This window comes from Aedes aegypti, chromosome 1 (genome assembly GCF_002204515.2).
Source record: "Aedes aegypti strain LVP_AGWG chromosome 1, AaegL5.0 Primary Assembly, whole genome shotgun sequence".
In the NCBI taxonomy this organism is placed as follows: domain Eukaryota; kingdom Metazoa; phylum Arthropoda; class Insecta; order Diptera; family Culicidae; genus Aedes; species Aedes aegypti.
In genome coordinates, this window is record NC_035107.1 from 224,686,585 (window position 1) to 224,706,982 (window position 20,398).

Here is a 20,398-nt window from a genome sequence, read left to right on the forward strand (position 1 = left end):
CTTAGCAACATAGCAATACTCTTCAACTCTAATCCAGTTTTTCATGAAGGGTTCAAATTTTTCTTCGTAGCTGGCAACACTGCTTAAGTGAAATTGCGCCACCAGGCAGTACAAGTGTGCATGCAACTATTGTTTTGCGGATATCTCAGGATCCTGACCACCTAGAAAGATGGCGTCTTCGGCAAAGTTGTTCAGTAGCTCAAGGACTATCATTATAAACGCTATGAGGTTCAAAATGTTGCCACCAGGCGGCGCTAGTGAGCATGAAACTTTTGTTTTGTGGATATCTCAGGATTCTGGCCATTTAGAAAGATGGCACCTTTGGCAAAGTTGTTCAGTAGCTCATGGACTATCATTATAAACGCTATGAGGTTCAAAATTTTGCCACCAGGCGGCGCTAGTGAGCATGAATCTTTTGTTTTGCTGATATCTCAGGATCCTGGCCATTTAGAAAGATGGCGTCTTCGGCAAAGTTGTTTAGTAGCTCAAGGACTACCATTATTCTAGCCAAGAAATTCGAGATTTTGCCATCAGGCGGCGCTAGTGAGCATAGAATTTTTGTTTTCCGGGTAGCTTAGGATCCTGGCCATTTAGAAAGATGGCGTCTTCGGCAAAGTTGTTCAGTAGCTCAAGGACTACCATTATTCTAGCCAAGAAATTCGAGATTTTGCCATCAGGCGGCGCTAGTGAGCATATAATTTTTGTTTTCCGGGTAGCTTAGGATCCTGACCACTTAGAAAGTTGGCGTCTTCGGCAAAGTTGTTCAGTAGCTCAAGGACTATCATTATAAACGCTATGAGGTTCAAAATTTTGCCACCAGGCGGCGCTAGTGAGCATGAATCTTTTGTTTTGCTGATATCTCAGGATCCTGGCCATTTAGAAAGATGGCGTCTTCGGCAAAGTTGTTTAGTAGCTCAAGGACTACCATTATTCTAGCCAAGAAATTCGAGATTTTGCCATCAGGCGGCGCTAGTGAGCATATAATTTTTGTTTTCCGGGTAGCTTAGGATCCTGACCACTTAGAAAGTTGGCGTCTTCGGCAAAGTTGTTCAGTAGCTCAAGGACTATCATTATAAACGCTATGAGGTTCAAAATTTTGCCACCAGGCGGCGCTAGTGAGCATGAATCTTTTGTTTTGCTGATATCTCAGGATCCTGGCCATTTAGAAAGATGGCGTCTTCGGCAAAGTTGTTTAGTAGCTCAAGGACTACCATTATTCTAGCCAAGAAATTCGAGATTTTGCCATCAGGCGGCGCTAGTGAGCATATAATTTTTGTTTTCCGGGTAGCTTAGGATCCTGACCACTTAGAAAGTTGGCGTCTTCGGCAAAGTTGTTCAGTAGCTCAAGGACTATCATTATAAACGCTATGAGGTTCACAATTTTGCCACCAGGCGGCGCTAGTGAGCATAGAATTTTTGTTTTGCGGATATCTCAGGATCCTGACCGCTTAGAGAGATGGCGTCTTCGACAAAGTTGTTCAGTAGCTCATGGACTATTATTATAAACGCTGAGGTTCAAAATGTTGCCACCAAGCCAGCGCTAGTGAGCATGAAACTTGTTTGTTTTGCGGATAATCTCAGGATCCTGGGCCATTTAGAAAGATGCGTCTTCGGCAAAAGTTTTTCAATAAGCTCAAGGACTACCATTTTCTAGCCAAGAAATTCGAGATTTTGCCATCAGCCGGCGCTAGTGAGCATATAATTTTTGTTTTCGGGTAGCTCAGTCGACCATTAGAAAGTTGGCGTCTTCGACAAAGTTTTCATAGTAAAGGACTTATTATAACGCTAGAGTTCTTCACGAGGGGCGCTATGAGCATGATTTTTGTTTGCGAGTTAGGATCTGGTCATTAGAAGATGGTGCCTATCATTAAATTTTCAGTAGCTCAGGACTTATATATTCTGAGCAAGAGATTTAGTGTTCACCAGGCGGCGCGTAGTGAGCATGAAACTTTTGTTTTGCGGATATCTCAGGATCCTGGCCATTAGAAAGATGGGTGCGGCAAAGTTGTCAGTAGCTCAAGGCTACCTTTCTAGCCAAGAAATCGGATTTTGCTAGCCGGCGCTAGTGAGCATATAATTTTGTTTTCCGGTAGCCAGGATCCTGACTTAGAAGTGCGTCTTGACAAGTTGTTCAGTAGCTCAGGACTTCATAAAGCTATGAGGATTTGCGCACCAGGCGCGCTAGTGGCATGAAACTTTTGTTTTGTGGATTTCAGGATCCGGCACTTAAAAAAGGCGCCTTCGCAAAGTTGTTCAGAGCTCAAGCGCTATCACTATAAGAGCTATGAGATCAAAACTCCGCACCAGGCGGCGCTAGTGAGCATAGAACTTTTGTTTTGCGGGAATCTCCAGGATCCAGGTGAGGATATCCGCATCTCAGGATCCTGAGATATCCGCAAAACAAAATTTTCATGCTCACTAGCGCCGCCTGGTGGCGGAGTTTTGAATCTCATAGCTTTTATAGTGATAGCGCTTGAGCTACTGAACAACTGTGCCGAAGACGCCATCTCTCTAAGCGGTCAGGATCCTGAGATATCCGCAAAACAAAAAGATCATGCTCACTAGCGCCGCCTGGTGGCAAAATTTTGAACGTCATAGCGTTTATAATGGTAGTCCTTGAGCTACTGAACAACTTTGCCGAAGGCGCCATCTTTCTAAATGGCTAGGATCCTGAGATATCCGCAAAACAAAAAAATCATGCTCACTAGCGCCGCCTGGTGGCAAAATTTTGAACCTCATAGCGTTTATAATGATAGTCCTTGAGCTACTGAACAACTTTGCCGAAGACGCCATCTTTCTAAGTGATCAGGATCCTGAGCTATTCGCAAAATAAAAATTCTATGCTCACTAGCGCCGCCTGGTGGCAAAATTTTGAACCTCATAGCGTTTATAATGATAGTCCTTGAGCTACTGAACAACTTTGCCGAAGACGCCAACTTTCTAAGTGTCAGGATCCTGAGCTATCCGGAAAACAAAAATTATATGCTCACTAGCGCCGCCTGATGGCAAAATCTCGAATTTCTTGGCTAGAATAATGATAGTCCTTGAGCTACTGAACAACTTTGCCGAAGACGCCATCTTTCTAAGTGGTCAGGATCCTGAAATATCCGGAAAACAAAAAATCATGCTCACTAGCGCCGCCTGGTGGCAACATCTCGTATCTTTTGGCTTGAATTATGATACTCCTTGAGCTACTGAACAACTTTGCCGAAGGCGCCATCTCTCTAAGTGGCCAGGATCCTGAGATATCCGCAAAACAAAAGTTTCATGCTCACTAGCGCCGCCTGGTGGCAAAATTTTGAACCTCATAGCGTTTAAAATGGTAGTCCTTGAGCTACTGAACAACTTTGCCGAAGACGCCATCTTTCTAAGTGGTCAGGATCCTGAGATATCAGCAAAACAAAAAAATCATGCTCACTAGCGCCGCCTGGTGGCAACATCTCGTATCTCTTGGCTAGAATTATGATACTCCTTGAGCTACTGAACAACTTTACCGAAGACGCCATCTTTCTAAGTGGCCAGGATCCTGAGATATCCGCAAAACAAAAGTTTCATGCTCACTAGCGCCGCCTGGTGGCAAAATTTTGAACCTCATAGCATTTAAAATGGTAGTCCTTGAGCTACTGAACAACTTTGCCCAAGACGCCATCTTTCTAAATGGCCAGGATCCTGAGATATCCGCAAAACAAAAACTTCATGCTCACTTGCGCCGCCTGGTAGCAAAATTTTGAACCTCATAGCGTTTATAATGATAGTCCTTGAGCTACTGAACAACTTTGCCGAAGGCGCCATCTTTCTAAGTGGCCAGGATCCTGAGATATCCGCAAAACAAAAGTTTCATGCTCACTAGCGCCGCCTGGTGGCAAAATCTTGAACCTCATAGCGTTTATAATGATAGTCCTTGAGCTACTGAACAACTTTGCCGAAGGCGCCATCTCTCTAAGTGGCCAGGATCCTGAGATATCCGCAAAACAAAAGTTTCATGCTCACTAGCGCCGCCTGGTGGAAAAATTTTGAACCTCATAGCGTTTAAAATGGTAGTCCTTGAGCTACTGAACAACTTTGCCGAAGACGCCATCTTTCTAAATGGCCAGGATCCTGAGATATCCGCAAAACAAATGTTTCATGCTCACTAGCGCTGCCTGGTGGCAAAATTTTGAACCTCATAGCGTTTATAATGATAGTCCTTGAGCTACTGAACAACTTTGCCGAAGACGCCATCTTTCTAAGTGGCCAGGATCCTGAGATATCCGCAAAACAAAAGTTTCATGCTCACTAGCGCCGCCTAGTGGCAGAATTCCGCAATTTCATGACCACCATATGTTAGCCCTTGAACTACTGAACAATTTTGCTGAACATCATGATCCTCTATATTGAATGCTTATCAAGATAATGATCAATTATAAAAACGGTCGTTAATCTGAATTTCGGTCGTAAAAAAGTGGTCGGAAAAAGAACCGTCGGTAAAAAAAACGGTCGTAAAAAGAGGTTGGAGTGTACTGATAAAAAGATTAATAACGAATGCGTAGAAAATTGATAAAAATGTAACGCCAAATCCAAATAACAAACAATGTTTTGAATAGTTAAGGCAGTAAAAACACATTTTTTTCCGTGATACCAAAGACGAAATATAGACCTTCATATTCCTAGCAGTTATCCAAAATTGTATGGCACATTAGGTAATAGATCAAAATCTAGAATGCTGTGAAAAAATTGTCTGCGATCTGTCAAACTTGGATACCGAGAATAGTACCAAAGAACCCTTTCTGTATCCGACTACTCTTTCTTAATTTCGTCTTTGATGGTATCGTAATTTTCAGCTGGTTTAAGTAATAATTAATATCCTGGGTAGGTGGGGCCTTCCTTCATATAGCTCATTTAGGGAAAGTTTTCCAAGGGGATTTTTAGAAAGTTGAAGATATACGGAATGTATTTAGTACAACAAATGTTGTTATTTATTTATTTTATCATGTGCTACTAGACTGGCCTTTAAACAAAAAAGTTGTAAAACTCAACGGGGCACCCCCTAGATATGTGTCTTAGGGTAAGGAAAAAACTCTCTCAAAATTTCAACTCATTTAGTTGCTCCCCCAGCTGGCGCATTCAATTTGAAGTTTGTATGAGATATTCGTCTCAAATATATTGAAAATTGACACTATGTCACTGTTTCGTTCCGTATACTAGTTAATCGCATACGTTTGAGCCCAGAATTACAAATTCACTAGTTGATACCCTAATGAACATAATTGCAGAAGGTTGTATCTGGATTTAAGCTCATTTTCATTAACCTTTCAGTTGTTGAAAGTTAGGTTTAGATCAGCACTTCCGTACAATCACATTTATGCATGTACCTTGTACCGCAGCTCGCCCAGCGTCATAGGTGGCTATGGTGCGCTTAGTGGGTAACCACCCAGCTAAGTTGAAGAAATACTAAGCAATATTGCAAATCTACTTCGGATAGTTAAAACACCCACTTTCTCAATTTTATTCATCATACAACCTTCTACAATATTGTTCACTATGGTATCAAGTAGTGTTTTTGACATTCTGGGTACAATTGAACGCGATCAACAATTTCCCTGACCCAAAAAGGATATGATGTGCTGTTTCCCATATGTTTGAACTGAAAATCCCATATTAACTTCAATTCAATTGCGCCAGCTCATAGAATGACCAAATGAGCTGAAATTTTCAGGAAGTCTTCCACTAACCCTAAGGAAAAATCCTGGGGGATGCCCCGTGAAACTATTCAACTTTATTTTTCTTCCATACTGAGCTGGGCGAGTCTAATGTGCTACATACATATAACAGTTGTCAATTCAAAGCCATTTCACGTCTTGCATTAGCTCGCAATAAAATAATTGTGTTATAAATCGAATTACTATCAGCAAGCTGCAGTTTGAGTATTATTATAATCTGCTTACGATGAACAGGTATTTTGTTTCCATTTTATATGTAAATTTCCATGGTCTAACTTATCCCGAAATATCTTTATACCCAGGGTAAGTGAGAGCTAGAAAAACAACCTCCAGAATCAAAACTTTTCCAACACGTTTTAAACTTTTCCCTAGTTATAGGGACTAGCACTAAGACAAAAACAAATGGTTTTCATCAAAAGAGATCAATCTCAAATTACGTAATTGTTTAAGAGAGCATCATTAGAAAAATTACTTTTCTATTCGTTATTTCTACCAAATTCAATAGCTGCTTCAATAGATAGTTATGTTCACAATTACGTCAATCATTAAAAGTATACGTGATACTTTTTAATTAATAATTTATGAATGATATATTTTGAAAATGTTTTATTCCTCTCTACGCTTTTACTGAGGCATTTTCAGTTAATATTAAGTGCGATGTGACATACAATTAAATGTACGTTATCTTCCTAAAGCGTTACGTATTTTATGGCTGAACCCTTATAAACATCAAATATGTACTCAAAATTGAAATTTTATGATTTATTAATCCTATTATTGCAATGGTTCACTTAGTGATGTGGATTGACGCATGAAACTGGATGGATCCCACTTGCCCCGTTTAGCGAGTTAACTGCGTCTAACTTTCTTTTAAGGTTTCCACAATTCGAAATTATTCGATGCATTCATGCAATATGTTGCCAAAATCTGAACGTCTAGTGGGATTTGCAAAATATTGACACTGTAAAATTATATTGTACAATTTGTTTGAACTATCGTTTTTAGACCATACTTGCCCCGGGGTACCTCATATGCATTATTATTGCAAAGCTTTATCCTTAGTCTTTCTCATATAGAAAATAATTATTGGATCACCTTGCGTTTCAAAATGAACAGTGCATTAATCAAGATAGTCAAACATCCTATCAGCCAATCTTCCCATTGCCTTGTTTTACCTTGGTTGTATTAGTCATAAATTACTCATTGAAACTTCTTATCTTCAAATCTCGATGCAATTTGCAATCATTACGGTGTAGAGATCTCTTGATAATCGTTAGTTTTTGTCTGCAAATTACGCTATTCTAAGTTCTTTTGCACCACAACTGCACAACGGCCTTTCAGAAATATAAAAGCACAATGTTCGCTCTGTTCCGAAGTTCAAGGTCTTCGGCTGCTAGCTCAAACTATGATAGTTCAAGTAAATGCAAGTTCATACATTGTGTTCACACATCGTGCATATGAACAATTACCAAAGATTCGTATATCAAAGCGGGTAAACTTGGGGCCCAAATAGCCGTAGCGACAATCGCTCAGATGTCCATCAAGTCCATGCTGGAGGTGGTGGGCTCGAATCTTGGGTCGGAAAGAATCTTTTAGGGTTGAAAAATTTCTAGTTTGCCGAGGCATAGCTTATTGTTGTACTTGCCACACATTATATGAATGCAAAAATTAACAAATGGCTAAAAAAACTGTTAAAACCATTAAAGTGCTTTTAATTGAGAAGCAGGTTATGTGCTAGTTGGGATGTGATGTCGTATGAAGAACCTCACGCACAACACAATGTTCTTGATTGTTATTTGAACGCAATGTTATTATTGCCACGTAAACTCTGATAGTTGATAGTGAACAACTTGAGAAGTGAATGAATTTAAGTTCAAATACCTCTTACCTTCCAAGTTAGAGTTTGAATAGTAAATGCTAAAACAGTGGCCCATTAAAGCATGGAACACAAATAACTTAAAGAGATAGATGCTGCCATTTCTACAGTAATACATAACATATCTAGCGATCACTGACCAAGATAACCCAGTTATTAACATTATTGTTGAAAGCAGTCGTTGTTTGTAGTGGACGATCATCGTGTATCGTATGAACGAGAGACAGTGGTTCAGCATATAATTATGCCGTCAGCTGTTACGTGCGACGCATCGCTGGCGTTATTTACTAGCTAAGTGAGTACCGTAAAACGGGGTAATTTTATTAGTATTTTTTTGGGAATCAAATCTGATTATTTCTACATTCTGTTTTGGAGATTTATGTATTATATGTTTAAAACAAGTACTACGTTATCATTATTATAGGGTCCTTCCTCAGTCGAGTGGTTAGAGTCCGCGGCTACAAAGCAAAGCCATGCTGAAGGTATCTGGGTTTGAATCCCGGTCGGTCCAGGATCTTTTCGTAATGAAAATTTCCTTGACTTCCCTGGGCATAAAGTATCATCGTACTTGCCACACGATATACAAATGCGAAAATGACAACTTTGGCAAAGAAAGCTCTCAGTTAATAACTGTGGAAGTGCTCATAAGAACACTACGCTGAAAAGCAGTATCTGTCCCAGTAAGGACGTAAATGATAAGAAGAAGAAGAAGACTACGTTATCAATTACAGATGAAAGATTGCATAACGATTGATTTTGTATGTACATATATTTTGGTTTATAAAGTACTTGACAAAATATTTACAGCTTCTCCGATTTTCCATACAAAATGGAAAATGTGTTTTTGTGATCTCAGCTGCATTCTTGAATCTTTCAACAATTTTAGTCAAATAATCTGTGCATTTGCTAAAGATTGAAATTCAAAAGTTGACCGGGGGAGACTTTTTGATTATTTTCATACTTTTGTCATCTGCAAACGCATACATAATTTTATCCGTCTAATCAGTGAGTTTGCTGAACGATTATATGCATGAATTGGCGTAAACACCAGATCACTGTCATAACAACCTGGTATATACGCTAAACTATCCGAGTAAACACTAGGCAAATCGGGTGTTTATTCGGATAAGTTGGTGTTTGTGCTCATGTCAATCCGTTTTCCTCTTTTAATATTACCCATCACCGAAATTTACCTATAGTCATCTGTGTTTTAATCTATAAAAATGATGGAGATAAAAGAACTAATAAAAGTGACCGCGGTGTACTATATCGAGAAGGTGACGTATTCCGAAAACTGACAGCTACTTGACGACGTCATTCCTATCCATCTCGAACAAATTTGTGAACAAATGATCAAGTGGTCCGGATGCTATATGGTACGATAAGAGCGACGTCACATGTTTACAACCAAATTTGATGTTTACACTAGTAGGTAAAGAGCCTGCCTTGTTAATTTTTATGCCGTGGGTAGAGACCTGAGAGAGAGAGGAGACATCTCACTGACAACTGGCTTGTTTTCTTGGCTTCTTTGTTTTGTTTCTCATGTTTGGGTTGTGCACAATGGTTCGCAGAGCACAAACTGGGTCAAAACCATTTTCACATCCCATTTGTTATCAAAAAGATCATAAAATAATAAAAAAAAAATCAATAGCAATTTGAGTCCAATCGACAATATTCAAATATTCAACGTTTTTATATGCGATAGCACAGAAAAAAAAAACCTGAATTTTCAATCACATCCGGTTTTAGTTTGGCCGGTTTTTCATGTTCTGCCCTTCGAATGTGCGGTTTTCCAGTGACAGTTGATGACAGGTTCCCTTTTGGGAGCTCGCAATCTAAGACAGCTGTCTTCTCTCTCTCAGATAGAGACTAACAATTTGTTTCATAATTTAAACATGTCAAATAGACTGGCCCTTAAACAAAAAAGTTGAAAAACTCAACGGGGCACCCCTTAGATATGTGCCTTAGGGTAAGGAAAAAGCTCTCCCAAAAATTCAACTCATTTGGTTGCTCCCCCAGCTGGCGCATTCAATTCGAAGTTTGTATGGAATATTTGTTTCAAATATATTGAAAATTGACCCTATGCCACTGTTTCGTTCCGTAGACTAGTTCAATCGCGTTCAATTGAGCCCAGATTGACAAATTCATTAGTTGATACCCTAATGAACATAGTTGCAGAAGGTTGTATCTGGTTTTAAGCTCATTTTCATTAACCTTTCAATAGTTGAAAGTTAGGCTCAGATCAGCACTCCCGTACAATCACATATATGCATGCACCTTGTACCGCAACTCGCCCAGCGTCATAGGTGGCTATGATGCGCTTAGTGGCTACCACTCAGCTATGTTGAAGAAATACCAAGCATTATTGCAAATCTACTTCAGATAGTTAAAACACAAACTTTCTCAATTTTAATCATCATACAACCTTCTACAATATTGTTCGCTATGGTATCAAGTAGTGTTTTTGACATTCTGGGTTCAATTGAACGCGATCAATAACTTTCTTGACCCAAATAGGAGATGATGTTCTGTTTCTCATATGTGTGACCTAAAAATCCCATATTAACTTCAATTCAATTGCGCCAGCTCCTGAAATGACCAAATGAGCTGAAATTTTGAGCAAGTCTTCCTCTAACCCTAAGAAATAATCCTGTGGTGCCCCGTGGAATTATACAACTTTATTTTTATCCCATACTGAGCTGGGCCAGTCTAAATTGTCAAATTTCTTCATCGCAGCGATACAACAAAATCCACCGCCTACTTCATCAAGAACAAAATCATGGAAACTTGATCAAGGTATTAATCTTGTCTAAAAACATTAATATGATCTCTATCAACAGTGCCTTGTCCCTAGCTTTTAATTCAAAAATTCCAGAATAAACAAGTGCTGTTTGTATGTCGAACTAGTGTATACCCCTTCTGGTACTAAACCGAAGAGCGCCTTTCGCTTTTTTACTAGTGCTGCCTTTCCTGCAAGTTAAACCTAATGCCGGAAGTAGTGCGCTGTATAGATCATCAGATGATCTATATAGCGCACTACTTCCGACATTAGGTTTAACGTACAGGTAAGGCATTGCTAGTAAAAAAGCGGAAAGCGCTATTCGGTATAGTGCTAGAAGGGGTATATTATTAGGTATTAGGTTCATTATTAGGTTCGTATTGGCGTGTACATCGATTATGCGAACACGAGCAGTTTAGACGCTTAGATCGATTTGAAAGAAATGTACACAGTTCTCCAGATATAACTTGAATATCTGTACGGATTTTTCCATTACGGTTCCGAAGGAATAACAATAACGATTTTTTATAATTCACATACCTAAACAAATTAAAGGAACAGCTCCATGATATCTTCAGCAAAGTTGTTGGTTTTGAGGAGATGAACGAGTTTTCTGAAGACAGATTTTGTTAGATTTTTTATTAAATGGCTTTGATTGTTTTGTCAAACATTTCACTTTAGTGAAATTGTTATTGCTTTAAAATTTGCGATTGGATAAACTATTCAAAAACATATGTTAAAATTCAAGGTTTGTCTAATATGCTGTGGAACATTTATTCAAATCGATCCATAAATAACTGGGATCTAGTTTACCAAAGTTGATCATTTTTTATGGAAAATCAAAAAGTTTATAATGTTGGAGCCCGGAGTACGACGAACGGTTCGCGAAACAGTACGGAAAACCGGAGAACGATTTCCCAATCCAATTCAGTGCGAAATTGAAAAACATGCGTACGGTTTAACGAATTCAATATAACTAATTTATTTATCTCAGAAATATGATCAAATGTGTAGTGCTTCAACAATTCAAGTGTGTGGTATATGTAGCAAGTTTATATAAAATTTAGAGAGAGATTTAGTTTATATGTGTGGATGTGGGCCGTCAACGAATTCTGCGCCGACAAATGTATTGTCCAATACTGTATAATCGGATTTTAAATTTTCAATATTTAAATATGACAATTTTGAATAGTTTCAAATGTTGTAGGTCCCGCATTATCAAAGACACCCCGTTTCACAGTAACTAAGCTGCTTGGCTATTGCATCGATCGATCAGTACGCACGCTAAGCTTACAATGTTATCCATGCCGATTCCGTCCAAATGACGCGTCTACTTAGAAATACCATTTCGCTTGTAATATTTCAACGCTCTTCAATGCCGGATAAGCCTACGTAGGGAATTTGCTTATCATTGAAACCTATACGATTTTTTTTTTGCTCAGGTCACGTCCGCCGTAATCATCAGCATTTTTTTTCGCCTTGAGTGCCCTCCGTTCGATTTTGAGATGACTTTTCAAGAGCCACGACGCACATAGAAGACACCTTGGCAAGTGTGCAAGGCAGAGCTATTCAAGCACTCACTTGACACCGGCCGTTGCGGTTTTTAATATTCTCATTGAAATATTGAAGAATTCAATCGACCTGCCTGCACGGCGGCGTGGTGCGAACCTTGGCTGGTGTTGCTGTTTAATATTCACGCAAAGAGTGGTTGCTGACTTTGGAGGTGTTTGCAGCCGATGACCAGTGCCGTGCAGGGACAGAAGCGTGTTCAGAGGGTGGCAGATTTATCTATTGCCTTATTGTTTTACTAAATTACTTCGTTATGTTTCCTTTGGGTCGTTATACACATTCTTCTTCTTTTTCTTCTTCTTAGCATTGCGTTCTCTTCGAATGCTTGCTCTTCAACTTTTGGTGTTTTATGAGCATTATAACAGTCATGACCAGAGAACTTTCTTTGTCGAAGTAGCCATTTTCGCATTCGTATATCGCAGTGATTCCCAAAGTAGGCGAAATCGTCCCCCTGGGGGCGATTTTCATGTCAAGGGGGGCCAAAATTTGTAAAATGGATTTTGGGGGGCGAAAAATCTGAAAAGGGGGCGAAAGTGTGAGAAACTGAGGAACGATTCATAACATTTAGAGAAGACACTCAATTTAATAGAGGATTAAACTGTAATAAACTGAAGATAAGTTGATTACATACTAAACTTTTTCCCTCTAATTGTTTGTCTTAACATGCTCATTTTATAATCACGATAGACATCTCTTGGACAAACAATGACAATGATCAACTAAGTTTTATAAGCATTCAATTTTTAAAGCTTTTTTGTTCCTTAAGAATTATGAGTTTTGAACTGAAATTTTCTCAAAATACATTGTATTCAGATCAGAGCTACCTATTTGTAGTCAAAGTTTCATTAAAGTCTTTCTTTTTAAAGTCATTAAAAATCTTAGAAATTGTTTCGAAAAACGAAAAGAAATAATTTGATGTTTTATTTGTAAAGGAACCTTTGAATTCGACAGCTAATGTTACGATTATTGACATCCGGGTTATCACAGGCAAAGTTTTTAACACAACTTGTTTTTACATATTGTTACGATAATTTCAATAATTACTTTTATTACATTTTTTTATTAACTAAATTCAGCAAACTTGGCCAGTAAAAATCCGAAAACATAGATCATGCAATTAAAAATTGATTTTAATGAATATTGTATTGATATCTCCAAAGGTACAGAAAAAATCTGGATTTTTACGTAACATTGCAGTGAAAAGATAATTATGGTTTTTTACTAAATATTAGCATTATGAAACTGTCAAACATTTATTGCATATAATTCATGAAACTTTTTCTAGAAATTCTTAAGATAATCGATAATTCAACAGAAAATAACTGTTCACCAATCAAATTTAATAGATTCGAAATAGAGAATGTTAGCCAAATCTATTTAGTTCAGTAAAGTCTGGTCCAGCAGTCTGTAATGTACATATTTGCTATTATAAATTACTGACAAGTTCATAATTTAAAAAATTACCGTTTATTGAAATTTGAGAAAATATATCGGATAGATTTGTTGATTCGAGAAAATCAATGAATACAAGTTGAGGTGATTTTTGGTGTATAAAATGATTCAAAACCACATGTTTGACATTTTCGCACCAATAGTTTTTAAAATTTGACCAATCTTCGAAACACTTAATATTAATCAATGTAATATATTGATCACATTCTTAGCAAAATAAAGCGTTCGATACAAATATTTCAAAAACATATCAGGGGGGCAATTCCAAAAATATATTGGCCTCAAGGGGGCGAAAGTCAAAAAAGTTTGGGAAACACTGGTATATCGTGTAGCAGGTACGATGATACTCTATACGTTGAGAAGTCAAGGAAATTTATATTTCGAAAAGATTCTGGACCGACCGAGAATTAAACCCAGCCTCATCAATGCCTTTTCTTTGTAGCCGCAGACGTTACCTCTAGGCTAAGGAAAGCCCCAATCAGCACCCGTACTACATTTTCTGATTCACCAACACAGTATTCGCATTGGTGCATTTTTCTCCAAAGCACACATTTCGTACCAAATGCTGCGCTATACGCTACGTGAATTATTGAGGCTCGTACAGGTGTCGGGCGATCGGCGGTACATAGATGACGGTGGCCGGTAATTGGCCGCTATTAAAACTACGCGCCTCCTCAGCCTCACCTCCTCTTCCACCTCTTCATCTATGTATATTATAAATACGTCTAAATAATGCAACGTCGAATGAATAGCGTCGAGCCAACAGTCGGTTTGCCGGTGGATATGATATTTTGTACCAATGCACAGTGGGCAAAAACGGACCCGGAATCGCAACTTTTGGTAGCCGCTGGCTTATCCCGTATGAAAGAAAAACTACTAAACCCACTGATCCACCGGAGTAACTCCGGGCACAGCAGATCCTTGGACCACTTTTAGAAACTAGATATGTGTGCTGCACACTGACAAAAAAATAATTGAAATCCGTTATGTATTCGCTGAGCGGTGAGAGCTTTCGATTTTTTTATTTCACTCAAGCCTATACGGGTTAAACGATAAATCATGCAAAAAACAATTCCATTTCGATTTTTCCTTTAATCATGAGAAAAGCCATACTTTAAGGTATTTGGGGCAACTCCAAAGTCATTAAATCATTTCTTTTGGTCACCATCATCAACGCTCTGGCAAAAAGGGCAAAATGGGGTAAAGTCGGGTAACTTCCGAAATCGGTACAAGACGAAACCATTACCAGTTTATTCCTTGTGAGTTTTTTATATACAAACAAGTCATGATAATAAATAGTATTTGATCCTTCGACCAAGTCGCATGCTCCTGCGGATGAGGGCATAATCAAACATGTCGCCCGCTGTTCGTGTACTAGGATCGTTAGTAGTGTTTGATCTATTGATCGCGTCGCTTGCTCTTACGGGGAAGAGTGATGAACATTCGTTCGGCGTACAATGCGATTATCGAATAAAATTGCGAATACGGTTAGGCATAACCAGATATTGGTGACTTCCAGATCTTTATCTTACCCTACTAACCCAATATCCTTTCCATGACAACTGTGGAGATGCAGAGGTATACACGGTCTATAGTAATAACGGTTGTTTAACTAACATTCCTTCGCTTCCCCGATGACCGTAAGGACGAGGCCGGCGCCATTATTGACTTTTACATTCTAAGCTCTCGATTTGTGCACATTGAAAATGTTAAGCTAATTTCAAGGCCCATTAATTGAATCTCTGTGCAAATTCGATTGTTTTTGTCAATCACGGAGTAGCAACTAAACATTGTACGGTCATCTTATATATGCTCATGACAAACCAACAGGTACATGATAATGTTTCAAAAGTTGCGATTTAGGGTCCGTTTTCGCCCACTGTTCAATGGTTTTTGAACGTCATCATCATTATTATCACACAACAACGTTGCCACTACTGTATGACCTTGCTCGCAACACCTGTATCGAGATTAACGTCCGACTCCGGCATGAGTTGTACGAAGAGATGCAGTTAATTAAGTTAGAATGACCTGGACGTAGTAATTACATCATCTTATCAGCTTTCAGTAACTCAATTTATTAATCTCCTTTCTGTTTCTATTTGTTTTCTCTACTTAATAGGTCCGTATCAGCCGAGCAATGATATGCTGCTAACTTTCTACTCGCTTTTCAAGCAAGCGACCAAAGGAAAGTGCTGCGAACGGAGGCCGGCTTTCTGGGATGTTGTCAGCAGGTTGGTACCAAACGCATACCGTACTCCAGCGTCTCTAATAATTGTTTAATCGATTTTTCATCATTGCGTTTGTTTTTCCAGAGCCAAATGGGACGCGTGGAATCGGTTGGGCGAAATGCCAAAGGAAGTGGCTATGCAGAAGTATGTCGATGAGTTGAAAAAGGTGCGTATTCTGAGTTGTAGACTTCATCAAAAATACTAAAGCTTTGATTATACTACATGTGCAATGGACTAATTTCTGATTATCTAGCAATATCCTGATATCTATCAGTAATATGAGAAGCATTAATCTTCCTTAGTCCCTATCCTGAGTTTAAATGCGGACTCCGAATGGACCATGTTTTGCCTAAAATTTCGGGGTGTGCCCTCCAGTTCTTTAATGAAAAAAATATATAAAATTCTAATAGCTCGCAAAAATCAACTGTGATAAAAATATTTACTGATTTAGGTTCTTCAGGCTTAAATGAAAGGATTTCCAAGAGATCCAGATTTTATGAATGTGGCCATCGGTTTTCTTCTACATCTGGAGAAAAGTACCTTTGGAATCCCCTACTTTGACGACCTATAACTTGCAACCAATCAAGTAATATGAACCGTTCATATAGGGTCTACCACAAAAGGCCGAATCACAAAAGGCCGAATCACATAAGGCCGAATCACAAAAGGCCGAAAGCACAAAAGGCCGAAACATACAAATGGCCGAATCACAGAAGCCGAATCACAGAAGGCCGAATCACAGAAGGCCGAATCACAGTAGGCCGAATCACAGAAGGCCGAATCACAGAAGGCCGAATCACAAAAGGCCGAATCACAAAAGGCCGAATCACAAAAGGCCGAATCACAAAAGGCCGAATCACAGAAGGCCGAATCACAAAAGGCCGAATCACGGAAGGCCGAAATTTTAAAATAAATTTTAGTGAAAGCCACAAACATTCAGCACATTTTTCTACAATATTATGGACATTTTTACAGTAGGGTTAGTGGGACAAGACGCACAAGTAACATTACTAGCTGAATAAGAGTGTATGGTTAGTGTTTTTTGGGTGTGTCAACTGGTCTATTCTTAGTTGACACACCCAAAATAAATTTTATAATGGAAGCTTAAGTAGTCGCGCTGTTGTATTTTGTACAACATAAGTGTAAAAACCTCGCGAAAACTGGAAGGGTATACAGTGCCTATTCGATTTGGCAACATGTCAAAAAATTTCATGTTGCCAAAGTTGAACCGTTCCAAAATTTAATAATTGTTTTTATTAAAACTTGTATCGCCGTAATAATGACCACAAATTAAATTTCTTCTTCTTCTTCTTGGCATTACGTCCTCACAGGGACAAAGCCTGCTTCTCAGCTTAGTGTTCAATGAGCAATTCCACAGTTGTTACCTGAGAGCTTTATTTGCCAAAGTTGCCATTTTCGCATTCGTATATCGTGTGGCAGGTACGATGATACTTTATGCCCAGGGAAGTCAAGGAAATTTCCATTACGAAAAGATCCTGGACCGACCGGGAATCGAACCCAGACACCTTCAGCATGGCTTTGCTTTGTAGCCGCGGACTCTAACCACTCGGCTAAGAGGTTCCTTCCAAATTAAATTTACCTATTTTGAATATGGTAAGCCTTAAGAAGGCCCACAGAAACATTGAGATTGACATGATTTGTGACTGACCATGATCCATTTTTGTGTACATAGATTTCCGTGTTGCCAAATTCAAACCGAGTCAAAATCGAACGGTTAAAAGTATTCTTTGTAAACTTAGTATTCTTATGATCACTTAAACACTTGTTATACCCTATCTCAGCAATCATTCTCCTACTTGTTGCGTAAAAGACTATGTTGGCATTATACCGGGCAAACGCTTGCTGTCCAAACTCGCTGTCGCTCGTCGGACCTAAAAATGGAAAAACATCCTCTGTTTGCATTATACCGGGCAAACGCCTGGATTTGCTATTTGCATGACACCGAATAGATGCTATACACAACCATCGGATATCGGAGACTTCGGCGGCCTTCTGCCGCCTCAGTACCTCTATCCTCAATGTGGCTTCGCCGCATGTAAGTTTTGCACTGTTTACTGACATGACTGCATTTAACAAAGCATGGACTTGTTCTTTTCATATCCAAGCTTTATTTTGTGATTTGGCTTTTTGTGATTCGGCCTTGTGTGATTCGGCCTTTTGTGATTCGGCCTTTTGTGATTCGGCCTTTTGTGATTCGGCCTTTTGTGATTCGGCCTTTTGTGATTCGGCCTTCTGTGATTCGGCCTTCTGTGATTCGGCCTTTTGTGATTCGGCCTTCTGTGCATTCGGCCTTTTGTGGTAGGCTAGAAGGTATTCGGCCTTTTGTGATTCGGCCTTCTGTGATTCGGCCTTTTGTGATTCGGCCTTCTGTGATAATCCCTTCATATATGATATAGGTATTTACGTGGAATATGAATGGACGGAGATATATAGGTATGTGTTTTTAATTCACATCGGTATCATTCAGTTCATAGATATTTTTGCATGATAAGCTGCTGTCAAATAGGGAACATTTTGTCTGATGGCCATTCCCTGAAAGTTAAGGTCAATTACGGTCTATGCTGAACTGATTTCTAGGATCCCGAAAAAAAATACCCAATTTGGAAAGATTATTCTAGTCCACCGAAACGAACAACCCGGGCTGGTAGCAGGTCTCATTTCAGAGACCTGGTCACTAATTTCTTGCATTTCTCTAAACAGTCTCTATTTTGATTGGAAGGTATACTAACTTTTTTTAAGCAAAATGGTCTCTAAAAGCGGCAGGATCCGTCATTGATTTCAGAATTTTCAGAAGAAAAAGCAGTTTTTCTTCAAAATCAAGAAAATTTACAGGAAAATGTGTTCACTGTATTCTATTCTTCAACAGAAACACAGTGAACACATTTTCATCGAATAATTTTTAGTTTTGAACAGAAAAACTGCTTTTGAAGTTTCGATGATTACGATGACGGAGTGTTGCACGTTAAGGTGATTATAAAATGAAGCCAAACTTTGAATTTTCAAGTGCACAAGACTGGAGAATCTGACAACAGTTCGCGTTGAAAATCAATCAAATTGCTTGCTTGCTGATGGTGATCAATGGGATAAAATTTCAACGCGGAGCGCTGTTTGGTTCTCAAGTCTTGTACTCTTGAAAATTTGAGGTTTGGCTTCGTTCTATAATCACCTTAAGCCACTATTTTTCTTTTCAGGTAATTCTGGTGCAGCCTCTAGAAGCTTCAAAGAAACTTTTAGAAACTCTCACACGATAATCCTTCAGGATTTTTTTTTCTCAGATTACTCTAGGGAAAGCCCCAGGAACTATTCCAGAGATTTCGTCTGGAACTCTTCCAGGTATTCCTCAGCGCATCCCTCCAGAAATTTATCAATAGATTTTTTTCTGGATTTGGTTCTGAAAATCTTTCAAGGATTTTAAGGACATGTTTAAAGGAATTTCTCCAGAATTATCTGGGGAGTCCAAATAGCTGTAGCGGCAAACGCGCAGCTATTCAACAAGACTATGCTGGGGGTTGGGAATTTGAATACCATTGGTCGAGGATTATTTTCGATTTGGAAATTTTCTAGACTACCCAGGTCATAGGATTTGATGGTAAGCCTGTCCAACCTGGTCAAATCACATAAACGATTTTGTGTGGAGCGCCATATTATCAAATGCATTCGCCTGAAATCTGACAAAATTCAGTAAATGAAAAAAAATTCTTTTGTGAGAATCCTGACCATGTTTTCTGTGAAAGTCGTGTCCAATATTTTGTGATAAATAGTCTATTCTATATAATCCTATCAAAAATCCTGCATAAATCACTCCCAGAAGTTAGGAGTTGCAAGGAATTAGTGATTCAGTGAAATCGTGTTAAAAAATTTAGCATTTTTGGCAGTTACTTTTGTCCGCTCTACCTCCATTTTGGACTTCTCATCTCAATAATAGTCTTATACTAGCACGCAGGGCGTATTAAAGTGCTATTCGATTATGCTTACATGATAAAAATGTTTTTGTAATGTAAATTAGATTTATGTGTAGAACAATTTTACCTGTTTTTAAAACTCGATGTGATCTAATCTATTTTAAATTTAAAATAAAGATTTTAAACAATTCATAAGTTAAGAAGACTCTAAAAAACATTATCGAGCAAAAATATAAGCTTCAAACTAAGCTGAGCTTTGGTATCTTCTAACTTTACGTTGGTAGAATAGCCAGCGGGCCAAATTTGAGAAGAATCTTCATTCCTTCTGCGGGCTGCTCAAAATGAGGTCGCGGGACATACGTTGGGCAGCCCTGGCATAAAGTATCTTCGTGTTTGCCACGCGATATACGAATGCAAATACTTAACGACAGGAAGACAGATGAAGGAAGAAGAAGCTCAAGAAAATACATTGATTATTCTGAATATTTTCCCAAATACTGCTTCAAGATGGATTCCCGAAATTTTTCCACCAATTCTTCCACAAATTTTTCAGTAGTTACTATAGCAGATCTTCTAAGGTTTCCTACAGGATTTCTGTCAAGTAAATCCTCAAATGATCATTTCAGAGTTCTTAAAGAAATTTGTTTGGAGATTTTTCCAAAAAATCTACAAGGAGATCCTACACCGATTTTTTCAGTTATTATTCCATACATTTTAATATGGATTTCTTCGTGAATGCATCTCAGAAATTGCTCAAAAACTTCTCCATAGATAATTTCAGCAACTCTAATAACATAAATCAAAGGATCCGTCCTCCAGAAATCTTCAACATTTCATCCACGTATTACTTCTGATTGATTATTAAAAAA

General features: G+C 38.6%; 1 protein-coding gene across 1 annotated transcript in view; it reads left to right on the forward strand.

The window, feature by feature from the left end:
- Positions 1 to 20,398, forward strand: part of LOC5567614 (acyl-CoA-binding domain-containing protein 5) — a 51,101-nt gene that overhangs the window by 19,591 nt on the left and 11,112 nt on the right. Inside the window, exons 2-3 of the mRNA XM_001657520.2 lie at positions 15,498 to 15,609; positions 15,691 to 15,772. Of these exons, the coding sequence (XP_001657570.1) occupies positions 15,498 to 15,609; positions 15,691 to 15,772 (194 nt within the window). The remainder of the gene's footprint in view (positions 1 to 15,497; positions 15,610 to 15,690; positions 15,773 to 20,398) is intronic.